Source organism: Xenopus tropicalis, chromosome 2 (assembly GCF_000004195.4).
Source record: "Xenopus tropicalis strain Nigerian chromosome 2, UCB_Xtro_10.0, whole genome shotgun sequence".
NCBI lineage: Eukaryota > Metazoa > Chordata > Amphibia > Anura > Pipidae > Xenopus > Xenopus tropicalis.
This window is the reverse complement of record NC_030678.2, coordinates 100,230,526-100,255,310: the sequence shown is the minus strand read 5'-3', so window position 1 is coordinate 100,255,310 and position 24,785 is coordinate 100,230,526. Positions and strand designations below refer to the sequence as shown.

General features: G+C 35.8%; 1 protein-coding gene across 2 annotated transcripts in view; it reads left to right on the top strand.

The window, feature by feature from the left end:
• LOC100488188 (dynein beta chain, flagellar outer arm) overlaps nt 1-24,785 on the top strand; it is a 237,488-nt gene that overhangs the window by 9,640 nt on the left and 203,063 nt on the right. For both annotated transcript variants that reach the window (XM_031896974.1, XM_031896973.1), the window contains exons 5-24: nt 818-940; nt 1,635-1,853; nt 3,559-3,707; nt 3,852-3,960; nt 5,731-5,852; nt 6,492-6,683; nt 7,796-8,027; nt 8,567-8,686; nt 9,220-9,387; nt 10,789-10,892; nt 11,387-11,465; nt 11,661-11,786; nt 12,134-12,298; nt 14,158-14,393; nt 15,986-16,199; nt 16,546-16,716; nt 17,079-17,174; nt 20,189-20,325; nt 21,129-21,237; nt 24,393-24,533. In XM_031896974.1, coding sequence (XP_031752834.1) covers nt 818-940; nt 1,635-1,853; nt 3,559-3,707; nt 3,852-3,960; nt 5,731-5,852; nt 6,492-6,683; nt 7,796-8,027; nt 8,567-8,686; nt 9,220-9,387; nt 10,789-10,892; nt 11,387-11,465; nt 11,661-11,786; nt 12,134-12,298; nt 14,158-14,393; nt 15,986-16,199; nt 16,546-16,716; nt 17,079-17,174; nt 20,189-20,325; nt 21,129-21,237; nt 24,393-24,533 — 3,012 coding nt within the window. The remainder of the gene's footprint in view (nt 1-817; nt 941-1,634; nt 1,854-3,558; nt 3,708-3,851; nt 3,961-5,730; nt 5,853-6,491; nt 6,684-7,795; nt 8,028-8,566; nt 8,687-9,219; nt 9,388-10,788; nt 10,893-11,386; nt 11,466-11,660; nt 11,787-12,133; nt 12,299-14,157; nt 14,394-15,985; nt 16,200-16,545; nt 16,717-17,078; nt 17,175-20,188; nt 20,326-21,128; nt 21,238-24,392; nt 24,534-24,785) is intronic.

The window sequence follows — 24,785 nt, the reverse complement described above, 5'->3', positions numbered from 1 at the left end:
CACGGTCATATTTATGAATATTTAAACGGAACCTCCCTTCTTCTAAACAGAGTGGGTGCCCTCGTGTCAGTTGGAAGGACCTACTGGTAAATAAAATATTACTGGTAAATAAAACATTACCTTACCAGCTCTCTGTAAAGGGGAAGAATAACACCCTCCTCCCGTGAATTTATTCCTCTTTTAATACAGCTCAAAACCTTGTTTGCCCTTGCAGCTGCTGCCTGGCATTGCTTGCTACAGCCAAGTTTATTATCTCCAAGGACTCCAAGGTCCTTCTCCATTATGGATTTGCCTAGTGCAGTCCCATGAAGTATATAAGTGGCTTGCATATTTTTACATCCCAGGTGCATGACCTTACATTTATCCACATTAAATCTCATCTGCCATTTAGCCGCCCAGATTGCCAGTTGGTCAAGATCCTGATGCAAGGATGCCACATCCTGGATAGAATTGACTGGTCTGCAGAGTTTTGTGTCATCCGCAAACACTGATACATAACTTATAATACCCTCCCCTAAGTCATTTATGAACAAGTTAAACAAAAGTGGACCCAGTACAGAACCCTGAAGGAGAGAACCTGAGAACTGAGAACCTTACTCCAAGTAGAGGAATGTACCATTAACAACCACCCTCTGTGCCCAATCCTGTAGCCAGTTTTCTAGACCAATAGACCTTAGTTTAGAAACCTCTTTGAGGATTTAGAATTTCAATTTTATTTTAGAAAAATAAATGGCGGCTCTTACCCTAGGTGCTACTTACCAATAGTGTCAAATAATTATTATTTAAGTATTTTGAATTCTAATATTCATTTTTGCAGGGTTCCATTGTGCTGCCTATGCCTTCCCTCGAATTACTGAAGAATCCTTCCCTCTTCAGTAAAAATGGAGCTGCCATTCACGTCATGGAAACAACAATTATTGGCTGGATAAAACAAATCAAGGTACACAAGCATTACACAAGCATTTATTTGATAGTTCTGCTACAGATGTTGAAACACTTATAGCATAAATGATCACGTAACTGATTTACTAACATAGGTGCTAAATTGAGAAATGCAGTTACCTATGGCAACCAATCAGATCTTTTCTTCCATTTTTTAACATGTGCTGCAATTGTTGATTAGTTGTTATTGGTAACTGCCCTCATGCCATTTAGATTTTGCTCATTTCTACATGTTATTGGTTGTTTTCATTTAAGGTATATATCAAAAGTAATTCTAAAGAAAAAGGAATACTGTTTATAGATATTTATTGTTGTGGTTTTCATTTTTGTGCTTGATTATACTAAATATAAAATAAGCAGTCATAAGTATTTGTTACTTATTCCATATATCATGTTCTAAACGTCATGGGACACAAAACATATATTCTGCAGGCATATTTTCCTGTTGCCACTCAAATATACTTTGCCAATTGTTGGGAAACAAACATTTAAGTCATAATTAAGGAAGTTGTAATTTAAAAGTGTAATTGAATGTCCAAGAAGATTTGCAAGTACAGGTATAGGATCTATTATCTAAAATGATCTAAAATGCTTTGGACCTGGGATTTTCCATTTCCATTTTTTTTGCATGTTGTCACTTGCTATATTAAGCCTTTTATATTGTTTTCATTAAATCTGGATCTCATTTACAGTTTGTGCTGAAGCACGACCCTCTTACAGAAATTAAAATCCATGGTTCAAAAGCTGATATACACCATGAAGAAAAGATGTGGAAATTACATATACATAACCTGCACATTATCAGCACACAGCTTAGTTCTGCTCAGGCCACAGAGATTGTGTCATATCTAGAAGAGGCAGAAAGCACATATGGGTCATCTGTAGGAGCCGTTGCAAGAGATGTGAGGAAGGTAAGTATATTTTAGGAGTGGTAACTTAGTTACCAATATGTCCTAGAAAAAACCTTTGTTTATTTTTATACATAGTGAAGCAGGATAACGTTTTATATAGTTAAATACAAATAAATGATGTGCTTATAATTTTCATAATGTCTTACAATGCAAGTGTTTTTTTTTTTAGCAAAGTATTTACTTACTAAAATGAACTGAATGGGTCATAGGAGATTCCTACATATAAAACAGGATTTCAGACTTCTAGATCCTTTTTTGACATCCAACATCAGATAAGGACCCCTTTGGACCCCCACACATTATTGTATGAATCAGTCTTTTGTAGTTCTTAGAACATCCAGAACATCAATAACTGTTTCCTCTGACGTCACTATAACTGTTTTTAAACTGGGCTTTCAGGAACATTTAGACCCACGTTGAATAAAAATGGGCTCTGGCTGCTTTCAGCCAGAGGTGATACTCTAAAACAGTGCTGTCCAACTTTTGCGGTGTCGAGGGCCGGAATTTCTCGCTCATACATGGTGGAGGGCCACTAATGGAAGCCACTCCCCCTTTTAAACCACACCCACTTCAAACCACACCCATTTTATCGCAATGGTGGTAGTGCAGCAAAAACCCAAATGCTTGGTCCTCACTGCAGGGATATCAACCATCATTCATATGTGAAAGAATTATATTATGTCATATTAAGACACACCCTAAAATCCATATGACTTCTCCTCCCCTATGGATAGCACAGCAACCCCCAGTACATAATTACACACCTTAGGGACCATTTAATGGCTATTTCCAACTGCTAACAAACTCCCAGAACAAACCCCTGCCAGGTTCACATCCCACAGGCAGCATAGGGTAGAAAGAGTATGGCACACACAGGCAGCACTCTGCCTGTCCTACCCTGCCTGTGTGTGCCATACTCTGACTGCCATATGCTGCCTGTGTGTGCCATACTCTGCCCTTCCCTGCCTGTGTGCCATACTCTACCTGCCATATGCTGCCTGTGTGTGCCATACTCTGCCCTACCCTGCCTGTGTGTGTGCCATACTCTGCCCTACCCTGCCTGTGTGTTCCATACCCTCCCTGCCCTATGCTGCCTATGTGCCATACTCTGCCTACCCTATGCTGCCTGTGTGTGCCATACCCTCCCTGCCCTAGTTCAGGCAGTACATACAATGTCTGAGGTGTGAACAGACAAACAATATGGGTGATTACAGACTGAGCCTGAGGTGTGAACACTGCAGGGGGTAAACAATGCATAGATTAAAAGGTGTGAACAGTACAGGGGATTACATGTTTAAACAATACAGAGGGATTACAGCCTGAATCTGAGGTGAGAACCATGCAGGGGGTGCAGTTAATCTCAGTACTGATACTATTTAAAGCTTATACAAGAGTAAGCCATCAAAGCAGCCAGACAGGTGGGGGGCCACACAGAGGGGGGTCGCGGGCCGCCAGTTGGACAGCACTGCTCTAAAAGGTATACACCTTATTGTACAGTTAGGGATTTTAGTATACAGTGCTGCAAATACAATTAGCATTATGGAAAAAATCATTCCCAACCTTCTATACTTCTTTGTTTTCAGGTACTATAAAAAATAATAAAGTCTAACTTACATTTATAAAGAAGACAGGGGTTTAATTTAGCATTGCATTTGCATTAATGTTACACAATGTACTGTTTACACAAATCTTATTGTATTAATAGGCACTTTCGGAAGCTAAAGAAAATCTGGCTTTTTTGAAACCCTTGTTAAAATGCTTCCTTTTACTTAAATCTACTACTTCATCTTCAGAAAGAGTGAAAAACCTTCTTCCGATGTTGCACTGTTTGCTTTTGGTTTGGACACATTCAAGGTAATATTTTCATTTGCAAACAGGTACATTTTCATTTGCAAAAATGGAATTAAAACAACTTCCTTAGAAAATATAAAGAGGTAAAGCACTGAAATATAACATGGGCAAAAGGTTAGATTTGTAAATTCTTGTTTCCTTTTTCAGATACTATCATCAAAGGAAAGTATTTCTAAATCTTTTAAAACTAATGTCAAATGAAATGGTCAAGATAGCAGTAAGTCTGCTTGGAACCAACATATTGGACAACTCACAGGTATGTACATTGCTATCAATAGGTGACTTTTGGTGACAATGTTTTTTATTCTAAACATCCCTGCCAAACCAGTAAGGAAGTACAAGAAAGTTCCATCTGGTTTTAATTTTTATATATTTTTTGAAAGTTTAAATCTAAAAATACATTGGTGTTAGTTTTCTAACACCAGGCAAATTATTTCTAGCTCAGCAACCAATCAGAGATTTGAATTCACCACTAATCCTGCCGTAGACTTATCAAAGCTAGTTGCTGATTGGATGCTATGGCACTGGGTAAATTTGCCAAGTGTTGACATTAACTTAAGAGATGAGAACCTAGAAGGATGGTTATTAGTAGGCTGCAGTAGGTGGAATGAGTGTTTTAGTAGAATAGGGTGTTTTAGTAGTAGATCGAGAGTGAAATAGATGAATATTGGTGATATTTGAAAGGAAAATGCAATATGTTTTGGCACTTGTTTATACATGATTCGAGAAGAAAAGGAAAGTGTCTAAGTTTATTTCACGCTAGTGTACTGAATTAACAGAAATACTGAGCATGGCTCAGTAGGGTAACTCCATTTTAGTTAGGTGCAGTTTGAAGTTCATGTCTGAATACAAGTAATATTTACAGTAAAAGGGACAGACAAAATGAGTCATTTGCTATTTACAGATACATACATTAAATGACTATGAATGTCCACTCAGAAAAGAGCAACTCATAGCAGCATTGGTTAACTGTCTAGGACACATCATTTTTATATAACACTTTACTACATAAACAGTTATAAAAGTGACATTGATACATAGATACATAAATTCTGTTAATAATAAGAATTTCTTTGATTACATGAACTATTGGCATTTAGTTAAAGGAACAGTAACACCAAAAAATTAAAGTGTTTTAAAGTAATTAAAATATAATGTACAGTTGCCCTGCGCTGGTAAAACTGGTAAGTTTGTAACAGAAATGCTACTATAGTTTATATAAATGAGCTGCTATGTCAACACGGGGGCAGCCATTGAAGCTGGGAAAAAGGAGAAAAGGCACAGGCACATAGCAGATAACAGATAAGCATCGTAGAATATAATGGGGTTTTATCTGTTATCTGCTAAGTAACCTGTGCATTTTCTCCTGTAAATGGCTGCCCCCGTGGCTACACAGAAGCTTTATTTATATAAACTATAGTAGTCTTTCTAAGGAAAACACACCAGTTGTACCAGTACAGGGCAGCATTACATTATATAGTAATTACTTTTATACACTTTCATTTTTTGGTGTTACTGTCCCTTTAAGATATTTACCCTCTGTAAGATACATCCTGGCACTGGAACTTCACAACGCAAACAGCTAAAAAGTAGTTCAATTATATAATAGAGGACAAGTAAACTACACAGAACTCATCTACTTCAGTACCAACACCAAATTACGTTATCCTATAGTCTTACATGAAAATGATGTACTTTTTGCAGGACTATGCTTTAGTCCATATGTGAACTTCACTGAGCCATCAAATCAAATGCATCTTAATGCGTCATACCTTTACATCACTGAAATGATCAGTCCATAAAACATAAACCCATATTCTAGCTAGTTTGCTAGAATATATTATTATATTGGTGTATATTGTTTGAAGTAATTACATTCCAGACATACAGAAGGAACAACATAGAGGTGTGTTGAGGCAATTTTATTTTTGATTTATATAAGCACTAGACTGAGGAACTATAACTATTATTAGAAACTTAGAGTCAGTTGTATCAGTTCACTTGTTTTGTAATATTTTACTTTTAGGCAAACAATGACCTTAAAGAAGCTTTAAAACTCTGTGGAACTTTTCGGGGAACTTACTTGGACATCAAGGTTAAGGCTGATAAAATCAACAGTGAGAAGAATGAGGAAAATGCCCGGCTAATGTATGATTTATACTAATACAGATATATTGGGGTAGCATACCCCCTTTTTAATATGAGTGCAATAAATAGGGCATGTGCTAAATGTGCTTTTCAAATTCTTGAGCTAAAAAGAATTTCCCTGCATAATGTACTCCTGCTACAAAAAAAAGTTAAAACAAAGGGGAAAGATGAGGGGGGTGTATGCTGGTATTCCATCTGTATGGTTATAAATTAATTTAAATCTGTTTATTGCCTATAATAAGTCTACTTATTAAAAAAAAGCTACATAATGTTTTAAACCAGTGGTGTTTAACCTCTTGTGTTTTGCTTCCTTATTTCTGTGCTTTCTGATAAAAAAAAAAACATTGGAGGACCACATATAAAAGCTCTAAACTTAAGTGCAATGTGAATGTAAATCTTAGGTGCAATGTGAATGTAAATCACCATGTTCTTACCCACAATGCATTGTTTGTGTTGTCTCAAATACTGATGAATCGGCACCTTCATCAGCTTTGATAAATGTATTCAATTTTAGCGCCAACTGATTTTTCCTGGAGCCTGTTGCCAATTAATTTGTTAACTGTGGAAGGTCTTAGTGTGAAATCTTCATCTTTCACCAAAGCTTTAGAGAGAAAATATAAAATTAACTTTGCTTTACAGAGCCAAACAATCAGTAGATAACATCTGGAATGTGAGAACCTACAGGCAATTGGCACCAAAAATTTTGGGCAAAGACTGGGCTTCCACTAAAGACAAAATGCAGGGAGAAGACGACCAAGAATTGTGGGTTGATTCACCATGGCCTCCTCACAATGCCAACTGCTTTTATAACATGAACTTGTTTATGGAAAGGTTAGTATGGAAAAGCTACTGATATTAATTTATTAGTCATGTTAGTCAAAATGTCACTTTTTCCTCAAAACCCCTCAATACTATAAAATAAATGATATAATTAAAACACAGAGGAGCAGATTTATCTAAATGTGAGTTCAGAGCTTAATAAATAAAAATCAACCACCATCTATACATTTCTATGGGATTTTTAGAAGCGTATTTATTAATGGGTGAAAATTAGAATTTACCAATTGATAAATAAACTTCTTAAAATTCCATAGGAATGAATAGAGCATGGGTAAGTTTTTGTATTAAGCTCTAAACTCACATTTTGATAAATCTGGTGCTTAATAAACTAATAAGTCTGCATGGTCTACACCACTGGTCTCTGCAAGCATTTTGCAGTATTGAGTTTAAGTACAAGGGGCCCATTCATTAAAGCATGAATTTTGGGTGGTTAAAAGCACGATTGGAAAAAACTCGGAGTAACCACGATAATTTCTGATGTTCGAAAATGTCACAAATTCTTTTCTCGGTCGTACGGAAATATCGTGGTTGCGATCCGAAAGTCACAAAATTTTCGGTTCAAAACGATCGGAAATAGCACAAAAACCTTTCTGGCTTTGAAACTTCAATGCATGATTTTGGAAGCCTTCCATAGGATTCAATGGCACTCTAAAGCTCCAACCTGGGCAAAAGATAGTCATGATACCAAAGCTTGAATGAATTCCGAAATGGAAGTCTTTGCGAAAAATACGACTTTTTTGCGGAAGTTAACGAAAACCATAAAAAAATTGTGCAATTTTTAACAATATTATTGTGATCATTACGAAAAGTTCTATAAATTAGAAAAAATACAATTTTTTCTTAGAATAAAAATGATTGCTTTAATGAATGGATCCCCAAATGTACAGTAAACATATTTCAGTCTGTCTCAAAAACGAGACTGCAGTGTTACTTAATCATGAACATTGAGATGAACCAATTAGGAAATGCTGTACTGGATACATTATATCAAAGTATGCTAATTATATTACTCAAATAATATATTGGACTTGTAAGTATTTTATAGTTCTTAAACAACATTTATGAAGGGAAGATGTACTTCATTGCAGTATTTTGCTTTTAAGGTGCAATGATGTCCTTGATCTGGTGGATACCATGAAGCATTTTCAGATTCTAAAGTCAGTGGTGGCTGTAGGAGGTGCTGGGACTTCCAGTTTGGATGCTATGGTTCAAGATATATGGGAGTCATACAAAAAAGCTGAGGAGACTTTAGTTCACCAAATAACAGATATTTTTACCACGGACAAAAATAGTCCTTTTGAGAAAGATTTTTTTGACTTTAGAACTACAATAAAGGTATTCTTCTTTTTCTGTTTATTTCTACCTTTGAATTGTAATATTTTTTTTCACTATTTGTTTTTAATCAAGGAAGTTATCTGAAAAAAACATGCTGTTGGCACTTGGGTTTCATTGATGGGGCAATTTTTCGTATATAGTTTTCCTATATGTTACATATAGAAATACAGGATTTTTTACTCAAAATAGGACTGAGAGAATGTGTCTCTAACTGGATGGGTCTGTTTGGATAATACAATTGTAAGTGGTTTGAAGGGAGGTTGGTCATGTAACCATTGATGATTCACTGACTTCTATCATGATCTCCCCTTGGTGTGCTCTGTTGTGACATTATCATGCATGTGTCAGTAATAAGTCTTTACATAAACTACATTATTAAATATGTTTAGATATTTTCCTAGTTTTGCCATCATATTTTATCTTTTCACATTTTTCAGAATGTTATTGTGTTTCAGCAGCATCACCGTTGGTTCATTGCACAGGGTTTCTATCCTAACAAGTATACTGGCATTGTGATTTTCTTACGTTTATTTTTGCAGGACCTAGAGCACCAACTTGGCGGGATTCTCAGGAGCAGTTTTGATCAATGCCCTAACATTGCATCACAGCTCAGACTGCTGGAGGTGTTTAAAGGCATCAGTAGAAGAGAGATTATAAGGGTAACACTGAAGTGCATTTACAAGGCACTATCCACCTGTAACAAACATTACATTGTATGTTTAAGGCTGCAGTATATAACTATTACAAATCCTGATAACTAAAACAAAAACAGATGGGTGATACTTTCAAAAAAAATGGGACTCTACCCCCTTGATTATTCAATTTTTATTGTATCTAAGCACATGCAGGTGAAGCCACCATACTGATGCTTTGATTGTTATTGCCTTATACGTGTGCTAAATGAGTAGCAAAGATGTTTAATAATGAAACCTATGCAAGCGGTTTTGAACTGGATAGCCAGTGTGAAAACTGGACTGTCTGGTTAAAAACCAAACGGGTGGCAACCCAAGTGAATCAAATGAAAACAAATACAAGCATTTTATTTGTGCAACAGAAGTGCAATTGTCTGTTTTAGATAATTTAATATATTCCCCTGTTTTTCAAGAGTAATCATTTTAATTAATTTTAAAACTTTAACATTGATCGAAAAGAAAAAACAAATAATATTTCTTTCATTAATTTGCTATCTCAGGATCATCTCACAGAAAAGGATCAGAAACTGGTTTCTTTGTTTATAGAAGAACTGACTGAGGTGCAGACCATGTACAGTGCAACAGCAGACAGTCCTCCTTTGCACATTAATATGACACCCACTGTCAGTAAGCTTCTGTGGATACGAGGACTGAAATCTAGGATCTCTGTAAGAATAAATTGTTAACTGTTGACTAGAATCATTTGTCATGAACAATTATGAGGTGATATTTTTAATGTATTGACTGCCAACTTCTTCCCCCCACCTGAGTGAAAAGGCACTGCCAGTGCCAGAACTCCTAAAATCACTCTTTATGCCTTCCCATTGGTGACAGAGAGAGTTATAAAAATCCACGGTGCTGTCATTTGCACATAGTTTCCATGACTAATAATGCTGACTAGTAGGGATTTTATATCTTGTAATGCAGTGGTCAAATTATCTAAGAAACCAAACATTACAAACACTGGAAACATACATTAGAAAAGAGATGCACTCGCCTACAAAGAAATCTAGCATACATCAAATTTAGCAAATATCATACATCAACATTTTAGTATCCTACCAAAATTTTAATTCAAGGCATTCAAGTTTTTTTATTCACGGTTTCATTCGATGTGATTAATATAATTCTTGTTTTGTACAAATATCAAAATAAAAGCTATTAAAAAGAAAAAAAGCAAATAGTCGAGTCTGGTAAAATTTTGAGTTTATTCAAATTAAAAAGAAACTCTAAATTCATCAATTTGACTATTGATAAAGAAGCCTTTATGCATTATCTGCTATTTAGTCCTATTTTAACTTGATTGGCTATAACCATGGCTACACAGCATCTAATTTATATAATCTAATCTGTGTCTGAAGCAAACATCAGTTTCACCAGAACCCGTTTCACAGCACATTATATTTTAATCACTTTAAAATGTACATTTTTTGATGTTACTGTTAAGGTGACCATACACGCTACAGTTACCATCTTTCCCATGACCATAGGCCATAGGAAAGATTGTTCGCCCATTCTAGTAACGTTAAGAGTTGAATCGTCAGATATGCAGGTAGTGCATCATCAGATGTGCAGGGAAATTCTTTAACACCATCTGACAATTCAGCATTAACATAACGATGTTCGAGTACCTTCAAAGGTGCCCAATCAAAAATTTCAGTCCTGTCCAATTGGCAAGACGACTGATATCCAAGGCTTTTACCGACTTCAGTTGCCTCATCTCCCACCATACCAATGAACAGATGTCTAACATAATAGCCAGAACACTTCTTTTGCCTTTCCAGCTTTCTAACCTGTTCTGTAGTCATATTTGAGGCTGGGGCACATGGGACATAACTGTTCAGTTAGTTTGCTTTTGTATCTGACCTGCGTACTCAGGATCAAAAGCAAACTAACTGGTTATATCCCATGTGGCCTTCCCTTCAAATTGTTGACTGACTAACAGGTTCAAGATTTGTGTTTTTGCTAAATATATTTTTATCTATGCACTTAATCATGATCAAGGCAACATACTCAGAAATCAAACATCTAAGTGGAATTTAAACATTTTGCTTTGCTTTTTATGTTAGGACCCCATGGGGAAACTGAAAGCCGTTTCATCACTCACGCTGGAAGGGGACATGGGCTGGAAATTAAGGCATTTGTATACAGACATAGCACAAGAATTCGAAAGGTATACCAGTCATGTAACCTGATGCAGCTATTACTTTGAATAAAAGAAAATAAACATGGTTCCCCTTTCAAATTATCTAAGGAAATTATAGTATGTGGAATGCTTACATTGTCATGATGGCATTTGAACTGTTGGTAGACATGGTTAAGGAGCAGTTCTGCAACAGGTGTTATGCTCTTGTCTATAGGAAACTTTTGAATGAACTTAAAAACCCTGCAAATGCCACTTTATAGCCACATACAGGCTGGTAGCTTTCCAGGCCATTCTGTAGGGAACTTTGCTGGTATATAAAACTATCTGACTGAAAAAAAACAGCACATAGAAATGAAGGTGGCTGTAGCTTGAGATGGTCATATTCATCCAAATGGTATAAGATGTATTTTATTGCTGCCTTTTGGAACACTCTGTGGAGAGACATCACCAGTAGCTTTAGCTGCTTAAATCTGTATCAGAAATCACAAATTGAAATTATTTCAACTGTTTTGTGTGTCCAGGTATGAAGAAAGTGTAATGACATCCTGGCAGACGGCTGCAAGTAAACAACTAAGCAACTCCGTGAAACTTCCCTTACTTGTAAGTATTCTCTCTACATTGCCTGTAATAGTAAACATTACAGAAACATTTGTTCTAGCTTTTTATTTATTCTATTTGTTTTTTATTTAAGTTTTTCCAGCTGCGGCATGATTATGTGCCTTTATAATATATAACTAAGTAGGCTAAGAAATCCCTGTCATTACCTAAATGCAAAATATGCTTACAATATTTCAGAGAGCTGCTGGATTAGAACATGACCATGAAGAGTTTTTTTGTAAAATTGAACTGAACCATAACGCTGAACTTCTTGTCTGTCTTCGGGAAGCTGAGTATCTCTTGAAACCACCTTTTATGATAAAGGTATTGTTGCATGCTGTACCTCCCAGTAGTACAGGTTTTTTATTGCAGGATCTCTCAGGGAAGAAGTATATCCTTCTCACATTTGTTCCTGAATTATTAATTTGAAATTAATTTGGAATTTTAACTTGGAAAATAATAATACAGCTATGAAAAACTTCATTTAAATTATGACTAATCTCTAAAAAGCTTTTATAATTGCGATTAACTTAATTCAAAGTAATTGCCTTAAGCAAAACTCTTAAGTCTTAACATTTTTTACTTCCAAGTCACAGATTTTCTGTCAGGCAGAAATGTTTTTATTGTAATTAAGATTATGTGTCATTAATGTTAACTCTTTTTATTAATAGCTCCCTGAATCAACTGAAAGTCTTGTGAAAAACCTACATCTACACAAGTTCACTGAGTTATCAGCTCGCTTGGAAACAGTTGCATCAAAATATAATGAAGTCATGAAAACCATAACCTACCACCAGAGGTCACTCTTTGAAAAGAAACTGTTAAAGAGCCAGGAGGTATTTCATAATGAATTCAACCAAATATTTTTTTAACTTGGATCTTCAAATGTAATATATTCTTATTTTATTTTAAATCTGTTTTATTTGATATTGGGCATCATTAAATAGCAAGAAAGATTCTTCAAAAAGAGGAATTATTAAATATTTATATCAGGCTATGCAATAGGTGAGGTAAAATGTAAAAATGTAATGCAAACAGTAAGGCTTTATTCAGCTGACAATAAAGCAAAGGTTTTTTTAAACATTACATTATTAAAATTGTAGTCAGTGATTTGTCATAGTAAGGAACCCTAGGGGGTTACAGAACTTTCTGTTAATATATATATTGTAGATACCCAAGGCTTGTGACCTTCAGTTTGCATCTCTTTGCTAAGATTTAAAGGTGGAAGAGAACTACGCAAGGTTAATGGAACTGACTTCCAATCAGACTCGCCAGCTGTTGGCCTTCTATCCTGAATACTAATGTCAGCTAGGCTTGCTAGGAAAGGGAATAACAGACAATGCATGAATTTTGAGGTGTCAAAGTAGAAAAACAAGATTAAATCAGGAACGTTCCCCCTTTTGTTCTTCAGATGTTACTTACATATTCAAGAACTGTGGAGTTGTAATTGAAAAGTTGCTGCTTCAACAGCTCGCTACATGTCTAGTAACCTACATCAGCCAATCAGTGGGTAGTATTTACTGGTCAGTTATTGTAAACTTACAATTTTAGACCTAGTGAAATGTTGCACCTTTTGTGACTTTGCTAATGATGAGCGAATCTGTTCTGTTTCACCTTGCTAAAAAATTTGCACAATTGCTCAAATATTTGTGAAACAGTGAAAAATTTGTGAAATGCATTAAAGTTAATAGGTGACTTTTACAATTTTTATGCGGGCATCATTTTTTACGTGCAACTTTTTTCTTACTCCAAATGCATTAAAGTCAATGGGTGTTTTTTCTTACTCCAAATGCATTAGTGGGCATTTTTTTTGCAACATTTTTGTCTAGGCAACTTTTTTTCTTGTCAAATTTTTCCACGGCAAATTTTTGCTTTCGTGAAAAAATTCACCAATGGCTAAATGCAAAATTTTGCTGCAAATCAATCCATGCCTGGCGGAAAAATTCACTCATCACTAGACATTATCTAACTAGGTTCAGACACACGGGGGTCAGATGTTTATTTTCACTGTTTAACTTGCAGCTGACTGGAAAAAGCTATCCCCTGATTGGTTGCACCTGGGTTACTGCCCAGGTGCAAATTTGCCCAGGGTTTATAAATGAGCCCCACTGGTTTGCAAATCAGTGAGTTTATAGGATGAACTCCAATAATGTTGTTAAATGTGTGATGGACTGTTTTTAAATAAAGTAAAGTGCTAAATATGATGATACTTCACGATTCATTTACAGCCCATATCTGTTAATCTTTGGCTTGCACAAACTCAAGATGGGCAAATTAAGTGCCTTTTAATTCTTATAGCTTTTATGGAACCAGCAAGGGTTTTGCTGGTTCCATAAAAGCTATAAGAAATAAAAGACACTAAGTTTGCCCTTGTGCAATAACCTTTAGCAACCAATACAGATGATGAGTAAATGCTACCTGCTTATTGGTTGCTATGGACAAACTTAGTGCCTCAATTTGATAACCCCATAAGGCGGTTATTAAATGGGAACAAAAACATTGATAAAACTCTCTCCGCTTCAGGAACAAAGAGCTAAATTTACACATCTTAGTTCAGACTATTAATGGATGATTATTTCCCATTTTAATGCAATCAAAATGTTTTGCATCCTGTTGATTAATCTCTGATCATTTTTTATGAAAATCATCATTTTTAGCATGTGTTGGCCTTAATGGAATTTGCTCTTTGGAACAGATTCTGAAAGAAGGAATGGATTTTTTTACCTGGGGTATGGATGAAAGTGAGGATTATACTGAGCTCCTAACATCCTGTGTGTGCACAGATCTTCACACCAATTTCAGCATAGTTACCAACAATTACAAGGCGATTACCCAGCTCACAGCAACGTGGTGCACAGCAAATCTTGACATCTTCACCTGTCGAGATAAAAGCAGGAGTTATTCCATTACAGAATTAATAATGATGCAGACGTAAGTCTTTTTGTCTAATCTAATGGGGTGATTTAGTCTTGGGAAACATGTATGGGTCCCATGACAATGCAAACTTGCAAAAGTGATAGCATTTTTGATGCACTGTGATGTCCTTTTTTCCCATGTAATATAGCAAACTTCATTTCCTATAGGGCAGTTTACTGTAGTCCAGTAATTACTTTGGCACCATGCTTTGATCAAATCCTAAAATAAACCAGTTAGAGGATACTGAGAAATGCACAACAATAGTTGCAGGGCCTCAGATTCAACCCCAACCCCCCCCCAACTTAATTCCTCCGGTTTATAACAAACTATAATTTTAAACACACATTGCCCACAAGGCACACCATTTAGAAATCTTCAGCTTTGAGCTTTCTTCCTCATTATTTATTAAAGATTTATCATACATACCAACTATCCATTTCTTTTTTGTTAATGGCCCAGTTGCTGAGGTTATTCTCTCCCCTGAGCATTTATATTGCTAGGAACACTCTATAATACATTTCTGCAAACTCTTCAAAATATAGATGATTTCCAGTAATCTCTGATTGTCTAGTGGGAACATTGTGGAGTAAGAAGCTGCCATCCAATAATGGTGTTAAATAGCTGGAGAGAGTCTATAAAGCAGCACCAGTGAGCTAGTTAGTTACATTTGCAGCCCGTACCCTGGTGAAAACTTCCATTCTTGATTTCTAATCAAATTGCCGTTGCAACCAATCAGGCCTTGGCTTCTATTTCCCAACATGTAGTACCTATAATAAGTAGTAATTGCTGTTTGGGTGCTTTTGGCAACTGACACTAGCATCTATATTAATAAATCAGCCCCTTGAACTCTCAAAACAAATCAATATCAAATAGCTCTTTTGCAATTTACGGTAAATACTTTTTCTTCTTAGTTCAAACTATTAGCAGTTTTTACTGATAAAATAATTAACATGAAACAACAGCACTGCCCGCTGTTTATTTAAGCTAAGTAGCTACAGCAGGTTGAACATAAAGTTAGTGAAGTAAGGAAATTCTTGTGGTTTTGCTCTGTTTAGAACATTGTTTTAGTGGGTAGAGAAGAGTCATTTGACAAATCGCTGATCAATTCTGGCCAGAGCAAGACTTCTTTCATTACAGTATCTAGTAGAATTAAGTCCAAAACAACTGGACTCAGAAAAGTCCAGTTGTTTTGGACTTAATTCTACTAGATACTGTATATCATGACCTGGATGAATGAGAATCTTCATAGACACTTCTTTCATTAACTTAATTTTGTACTGCCCAGTTTGCTGAACTGAATAGCAGGTGTTGCTGATCATGGTATTAGCAGTGGTAAACTGCTAATATCTTGAAAACTAGAAAAAATTAACATACACTGCTAAAGTGATTAGAACAGTGCTCTATGCAATTTTACATTCATTTAGAATATTTGTAGAATGGGATTATATTTCTGAGAGGGGGCAGTTGCATTCTGTATCATCTACTAACACAACATTCTTAAGAACATGTTGACACCTCATAATATACTAAAATAGCCACTGTACCACACTGTGGACTCCCATTTAAAATCACTGATATTTTGCCTTTGATTATTCCTTTACTTTCAGAAAACTTGAACAGGAATTTGCAAACATCCTGATTCCTGATGGACAGAAAATTCACAGCCTTGTTCATCAGTCCCTTGTTGCCAGTGGGATTAGTGAGGCTTCGCCAGCTTGGCAAGACTATATAATGCACATTGATTCTATGGTGTTACAAGGTTTGAAGAAAGTTACCATCACTAGCCTGGCCTCAATGCTTAATACCCTGCTAGAAACTGAGGTGAGCAGAATTCAAGGAGATATTCAGAAATGGTCAAAGGTGACCTCTGACTTCTGTTCTTCTCATCTCACTCTATATTTTGTTATATGCACCAGGTTTTAGAACCCTGACATGTGTCAGTAATTCAGAGGCGCTCCATGTGCAAAATTACACTAACCAGTATGTAAAGCACCAAATATTTTATAGTTCCAGAACTTTGTATAGCATAAGGATTTTGGTTTATCTGCTTGTGTTTATTTGAATGATTGCTTTTAGATGTTCTCTGGCTTGTATAGTTTATATATCACCCCACAGTCCCCAAAAATGTACATAATTAAATTGATTATTTATATGGTTCCTTTTGTAGCAGATTCCTATTCTGTGTGTGGGAGTTCAGTTAGTTAACAGTGAAGTTTCGTTTACTCCACCACTGGACAGCAGTACATCAGAATGGAGTGTAATAGAGAATATTGAGGAATGGCTTAAAATATTTCTCTTAAGAGGATCTCATGTGAAAGAACTTTCCTCTGCTGTCAAGGTAACGTGCAACCTTTTTTATATGGGCATCTGACAACATTTATTATTACTGAACTGAACTGACCTACATTGTATCTAGGACCTTAATGAGGTTCTTGTTGAGAAATATCCAATATTTTTTTCAAGAGCATTTCTTATTTTCTTTGCTTTTCATTGACCTTCTTGCATCTAGAGAAGAATGGGTTAGGGAAAATAGTCCATTGATTGCCACTTTTACTGCAGCTAGTTAGACTAGTTAACTGAATATATGCTGTTTTATGAAGCAGCCAAGAATGTAAAGATACATTAATTCTGTGCTCTAGCTCACACACAACTTGTGTTTAAGTCCATTACTCCAGTATACTATTTATTCTTTTATTTCAGGGGGGCTACCAACAGTACTTGTCAGAAGATGAAGAAGCTTTGCAATTGATTGGTCATATATTGCAGCAGGTGGAGCAATGTCTTAAGGAATGTCAGGTAGAAAACATCTTTTCTAAGATACAGTATGAAAGAATAGTATGGAACAGAGGTTAAATAATTAATTTGGGTTAAAAAAATGGTAATCAAGTTTAAGCCCTCAGTGTATCACCCAGCATCACTAAAATACTTTAGGAGAATATACACACATATATTTATATAAATACATGCACATATACCAACAAACATAAACAGTTATAGATCTAAACTGTCCAGCTCTTCTCAGGACAGTGCCCAGATAGCCTCTTAAATGTCCCAATTTCCTGCTGGCTCTCGTGAGATAAGACTGTGACGTCTCTCCCTATACTATAAAGTCTATACTATATAAAGCCCAGCCGGCTGGAGAGGAGAGGATGGGGAGCATGGGATTACAGGGTATATGTCATGGAATGCTTTGAATGCCACCACTATATCTGTCATAAAATGCAGGAGGGACACCATTGTGTCTGTTAGGGTCTGTTCTCAGAGACCACAAGCCATAATCCTCTGCCATAAAATCCCTGGGGGCCACCACTTGGTTCTTGTTCATAAAATATTTAGGGACAACCACTAAGTCTGTCATAAAATGCTTGGGTTCCACAACTATCTGTCATGAAATGATAGGGACCACTACTGCATCTTTCATAATTACACTGTGTTTGTCAAGAATTGCTTTGGGGCTACATCAAAGCGGCTTCAAAGTTTGGCGATCCCTGGGCTACATTGTTTCATCAGATGTTGGTGGGGGGGAGCACAGAATGTCATGATATGTAGAGGCTTTAGTGCAGGAGTGTCAAACTCAATCACATAAGGGGGCTGAAATCTAAAACACAGGCTAAGTCGCAGGCCAAATTTTTTATTAATATACTTAGTAAGATTCTAGGGTATATTTATCACAATGTGTAAAAAGTGGAGTAAGACATTACCAGTGATGTTGCTCATAGCAGCCAATAGATGCTTTGCTACTGTTGAAATCTGATTACTGATTGGATGCCTTGGGCAACATTACTGGTAATGTTTCACTCCACTTTTTACACAGCATGTAGTCTTAGTTACTATGTGAGGAAAATGGAAATTGATCAGGCTGGATGGTCAGACACACTCACCAAGGGCCACATAAAACAGCCAGGTGGGCCGGATTTGGCCCCCGGGCCTTGCGTTTGACTTATATGCTTTAGTCTGTCTGTTGTTCCAACTATGTAAACTATATTTTTCACTTCATTGGGTGTGGTATTTTGGGGATGTGGCTACATGATGGCTACATAATGGCCACATAATGGCCATGGTCACAATTTTAACTGCTTTATCACTGCATGCCCCTATTTCAGTTTTTTAAATGTTGGATGTATACATAGATATACATAGATAACACTGTATTTATTGTACCCTTCATGTTGTGCCTGTGTCTAAGTGGCTATGTTACATCTCTAATACACCAAATAACTGGGGCAGGAATCAGACTTGAATCCCCGTAGTCAGAGGTCAATGACTTACCCCTGAGTCCTTCCTTCTACCTTTATGAAGGATGTATGTACTGATTAAAGATAGGTATGGTTATAGCCATGGTTCTTACATTATATTGGTTTGCTGAAACAGTTCAGTTTTGTTGACCCTACCAGTTTGCAGTGAGAACTGGTTTGTTGTATTGCTCCTATAATATCAGACAATGTATGATGGACCTCTGTATTGCCCATATTTCTCTTATAGTTCAGAGTGAGTTTTTACATGTACAGACATACACATTTGTAGAATTTTGATTATTATTTGATTATGTTATAGAAACTAATAATATGAAAAAATAACACAAACATTTTCAGTTATGCTAATTACCGAAATTCGAAATTGTTACCATATCTGCAGACGCTTTCCATTGTTTTGACGATATCAGCAATATGTTTCAATTGAAATATCAGTCCCTTGATCTTACCACATGGGAGCACTATTGCTCCATGAATCATCCTTTGTAATTTGATGGCTGGAAAAAAAAGGTTTTCAAATCTACTTGAGCAAAGAAGGATATTAGAAGAGGCAAGCTAATGATTTATGGCTATGAATAAAATAATGGTTTGGGGATTACACTGTTTATTGTTTGATTGAATTTGTGTTGCTTGTTACTTCTGTATTAATGCAATACAAGCCTCCTTTTGACTGTGGGTAGAAAAGAAGAATACAATGTTGCTTTGTATTGATGTAGTCCCTCGCCTGGGACATCAAAGAAAGCAGAAAATAATAATCCTGTTGGTAAAGCTGAGCTTGCTTATTTCTTTTTTGTCTTTGTCTGTAGTGAGGCACAGCGCATCTCTGAACTGCTGTAGTCCCAGTTACTGACAGGGCTAGACCTTGTCTTGTCTGTACAATGTGTCATGGTTTTCCTCAAGTTCCATTCTGAGATGACACATATTTTTTACATGAAATTACCTCTTGCAAACTGTATTTTGTAATTGAAAGGTAGAATTTTCAAGGGATATCTTTAATTAAATTTTTCTGACAGTTTAAAGTGGCATTATATGGGCCGGGGTGATTATCTGACCATAATAACAAAATCAGGCAAATTATCTGGCAATATTGGTGCCAGGCACTTAAGGGAGGAATGTAATACAAATCGTAAATGATAAAATGCTTTTGAATATTCCTATACCACGATATTCTTCATTAGCCAGTTATTACACTGCAGATTTTAATTGCTCATAGTTCACCTGGTGCAAACTTTAAAATTCACATATCTTCCACTTGTGAATTGGGGTTTTTTTTCTTTAAGAACTTTTATTACATTACACTCTATGCAGTTTTTCTAAAATGAACAGAACGACTGCATAATTTATTGTGTGGAAGACCTCAATCCATCACCCCTCAGGTGTTTGAAAATGCGGTTGCAGAGGAGAGCAAGTTTCTTATACCTATGGAGATAAAGTAAAATAAATAGAAAAAAAATCTACTAGTCTAATCTACTAATCTATTTATCTGAAATGTAAATCTTGGTACATCCAGTTGCTTTCACACTGGTAATTATAACTACAATTATTTCAATTATTTAGGAAGTACTGATGGATTTTAACCAGTATACTCATTTGTGGAAGAAAGATGTCAATGCCGAATTCCAAAATTTCCTTAGTGGCAGACAAGCGGATATGTCTGTAATGGGGGAAAGAGCTGCAAGTGGTGCAAACAAAAGGTGATTACATAAAGTTGTAAATATGAATGTTTATCATGTGCTTGGGTAAGAATAATCATTTTTAATATATAATAATTTTAATAACTTTTGTTTTATAATTAGCAAATTGTAGATTTGGTTAGTTTACAGTGTTTTTCATAAGGGCATGAGGAAAAGATTCCCTGAAATGTTGCTTAGTTATTATGTAACCATAATGTGTGTGTGGTGTGTTTATGTTCAGCTACTGTTTTGGCAACTGTGACTCTTCAGTACTATGGTAGTTACAAGTTCAGTCTTGGGACTGTTTTAGGTTTTATGACCAAGTAGGAGATCAGAAGATAGTTAAAAATGTAATTTAATCAGTGTTGTCATTTATATTGCTGCTTTAGGGCCGTGACACACGGGCAGATTTGTCGCGGGCGACTAATCTCCCAGCAATGCCATCCCATAGCCGGTAGAATGTAAATCGCTGGTGGGATGCCGCAATTTGCCGAAGTCGCAGATTGCGACTCAACGTGATTTACATTTTAGCCGGTGGGATGGCATAGCAGGGAGATTAGTCACCCGCAACAACGGAGATTTGTCGCGGCGCTACTAATCTCCCTGTGTGTCACGGCCCTTAAGGTTTGTACTGCACCTCTCCGCAAAATGATTTTGTTGCCTATTAGCTTCTGTAATGTTCAGAAGTTGTTGTATACATTTTATTATTAGGTCCACTATCTCAGCTTAATATGCAGGATATTTTGCTTTAATTTGTGAGTGGCACAAACAAACTATATTGTTATCTAGTTTATTGTTTGTTTCCTTTTCGTGCCCCAATTTAGTAGTGTGGCCGAAGCTGAGCGGATCTTCATTTTGCCAAGGGATTTTTCAGGCCAAGCGCACACTGGGCCACTGCTGCAGGATTTTGATTCAGAGATAGCTGCATATGAGGTAATTATAAACATACTAAGTGCCAAACCACAGAGTACTCTTGGGCTATTCTTTAAACATTCATTAAGCAGAACTTGAACTACCTGTACATCTCACCAGAAGCTCTGTGGGCTACATTCTCTCTTAAGAGGGCAAAGTAAGTACTGAAGCTATAATTATTGCTGGACTACTGAAAGGACACGTAAATCCTACATTTTCCTTCCATGTATATAAGTTTGGCACATCTCCCCCGCCTACACCACAAAATTTGTACTGCATATATCCCCTCTGTTTGACAGCACTGTCACATTTTCTTACAACAAATAGTTTAGTTTTTACCTGGTGTCATTTACATCTGCAAACAGCACGTGCTCTGTAAAGTTCATGCAATTAACAGTGCAGGCTTACACAGGCAGAACTTACTTAGATAAAAAGTCCTTCTTGGATTGAGCCCTGTAACAGTTAAATTGAGCTCAGGACAGGAGGTTAGGAAAAAAACATGTTTGTAGTGGTACTTATTGGATATTTAGGCTCCTTAAACATGGGTGCTTAAATGTGCAGCTGTTAAAATGCATGCTGAATCAAATTGCATAATTACTTTTAGAAATGTTTTTTTTTGTAAGTTAAACTTATTTAAATTTAGCTCAGTCCTAGTTTCAAACGCACGCAGATCAAACTTACAAAAGAATGACCATTTGCATATAATGTCATAATATAGGGTGACAATAACTGTAACTAATGAATACACATTTTCCCTGATGAATGTTCTTTCTTCCCACATTTAAAACTGGTACAGGTATGGGATCCGTTATACAGAATGCTTGGGACAAGGGGTCTTTCTGTAATTTGATTCTACTACTTTAAGTCTGCTAATAAAATTATTTAAACAGTAATTAAACACAATAGGATTGTTTTTCCTCCAATAAGGATTAATTATATTTTCTTTGGGATCAATTATAAGCTACTGTTTTATTATTAGAGAGAAAAAGAAAATCATTTTTAAAAATGTGAATTATTGGATTAAAATGGAGTCTATGTCAGATGGCCTTTCCGTAATTTGGAACTTTCTGTATAATGGGTTTCCGGATAAGGGGTCCGATACCTGCACTGCAACCTTTTTATGTTCAGTTGAAGCCCACATGTTAAAGGACCTGTCAGAAAGATATTATTTGCTCTCTGCAAAAATGTTATGGATTGCTTAGCAATGTTTGTATGTACACACAACGCTTGCAAAACTCAGTACTTTGTCAGTCATTTATTTCTTACATAATCTACTATGTTGCTTACCTTTCATGCTGTTTCTAAAAAGTTGCACAAAAGAACTTGTTCTTCTTTCTTTTATTAAATGAAATCATATTGTACTGTCACCAAAAGCAATGATACATTGCAGTCTTTCCTTTGGGTGGTCAAGGGCACAGTATTAAGGACTTATGTAAAACCATGAGAAAATAACTTAATGCAGTGGGATCACATTCTGCTCATCATTTTCAGTCTGAGTCTGACAAATTTCGAATTGATCTTGAAAACTCGAATTGAAAAAAAATGACTTTTGCTAATACGACTTCTATATAACCTAGACAGCTTTTAGATGCCAAATGGATATATTTAAGTTTTTGAGATTTTTTGTGCTAAATAAATCCCTAAGATTCAGGTTTCAGAAAACCGCATTTGAATTAGTGACATAAATTCAGATACTCACTTATAATGCAGGTCGGCCAGATAACCAGTCAGTACCTACCACATATTTCCCAGTTACATAAAAATGGAGTAATGTCTTGTTATGTTGGTCACGAACATTAGTAGAGAAAAATCTATAAAAAAACTAGTAATAAAACAATGACCTAGATCATAAAGCAGTGCATTGTTTCACATAATACATCAATCCCCGTGTATATTGCACAAATGAGCTGGGTGCAAAAAGTCTGGTATTATTATCAGTATACTAGGTAGCATTGTTTAGATACACAAAGCACCTCTTTGTATCTTAATTTTTTAGGTTAATAAGTGCCTAGATCATTTTACAAGTAATAATCTTATGGATGAAACTGTGTTATTCCATAATGAATTGTAATATTTCCTCTCAGAATATAACATATTCTCTGGTTTTATATTCTCACAGCAGTAACTGCTATAAAAATACATCTTCCTAGTGGAAGAATAATGCTTTTTACCTACAAATTATAGCATCCTTGCAATTTTCAATACATATTTATGGAAAATAGCAATGAAATAGGGAAATAATCTCTTTAAAATATGCTGCAGGAGAAAATGTATCAAGCCTCCAGGCTGGCATTATTATGTAAAAGGAGATTGGGAGACTTAATTTTGATTAATGGTTTAGTTGAGGCCTTCCAGAGTTTATGAATTTATATTATATGAGCAAGATATATGAAAGAGCATAATAAGATAAAGAGCAGGAAAGTAAATTGGCGATCGGCAATAATGCACTGTCAAGTTTCCACATGAACATTTCTGTCCAGGTGTCTTGGGTATTTTACCCTATTTATTTTTTTAACAAGAGGTGATAACAGACTTTATTGGAATATCCTGGCACCTTTGCATCCCTTTAGTGCTGAGTTCTCCTGCCTTCATGTCACATTTGCAAAGGCACAGGTTCTATTTACTACTTCAGAGTCATAGAGAAAAATATGCAGGTTCAAATACAAAAGTTCCAGCAATGAGACAGTAAACTTGCCAGAGCAGAACTCTATGCACTATTGCTTTACTAGACATGGGAAACTGGGGGTTTTAATGTTTGCTTTTAGCCTCTCACTCTTCATTTTCTTTACTTTTTGAATCTTTTCTGTGAATGGTAGTTGTTAGCTTCTTTTTTGTCACTTTATGTGGATTTAAATACTGCTTGTGCCAGCCGGCATTGACCTCCTAAAAAGATGCAGGTAGCCTAAAACTATTTCTTTTAGTTCATTTGCCCCAGATTTTTCTGGGCCAAAATAATGGCAACTTCTATGATAAATTAGGTGGCAGTGCTTTTTTCTAGTAGCCATGTCCTGAGGGAATGGGGCTGACATTGAATAAATGCAAAAGCAAAATACTGATATTTGAGACAACTGTTTAATATTACCATTTTTTGTTTCTTAATACTATATATTTTTAAATATATATAAACTCATATAATGAAAATATATCTAGTTGACATTTATTTGCAATAACCTTAGGCTGCAAGGGATAGCATTCAAGGAATTCCTGATGTTCAGAACTGTCAGTGGATTCAAGTGGACCTCCGGCCTATCAAACAGGTTCTTACTGCATATACCCTCAAATGGATGTGGACTTTCACAAAGTACCTTGTAGACCAGGTAATGTAAATCCACTGGTATAGGTTAAAAGTAAAGGCATTGGCAGTATAAAAAACTGTATATATTCTTTGAAGAAAAAATTATATATTCATTTAATTTTTAGATTTGAAAATGTAACTGAATAGGGTAAATAATTGTAAATCATATCACATTTTTTGACAGTTAAAACATTCTTTTCTTATTCTTGAGTATAGTTGTCAGTAATATATAGATACTTTTATCAGTCCTGTCTTTTAATATAATATGCTTATT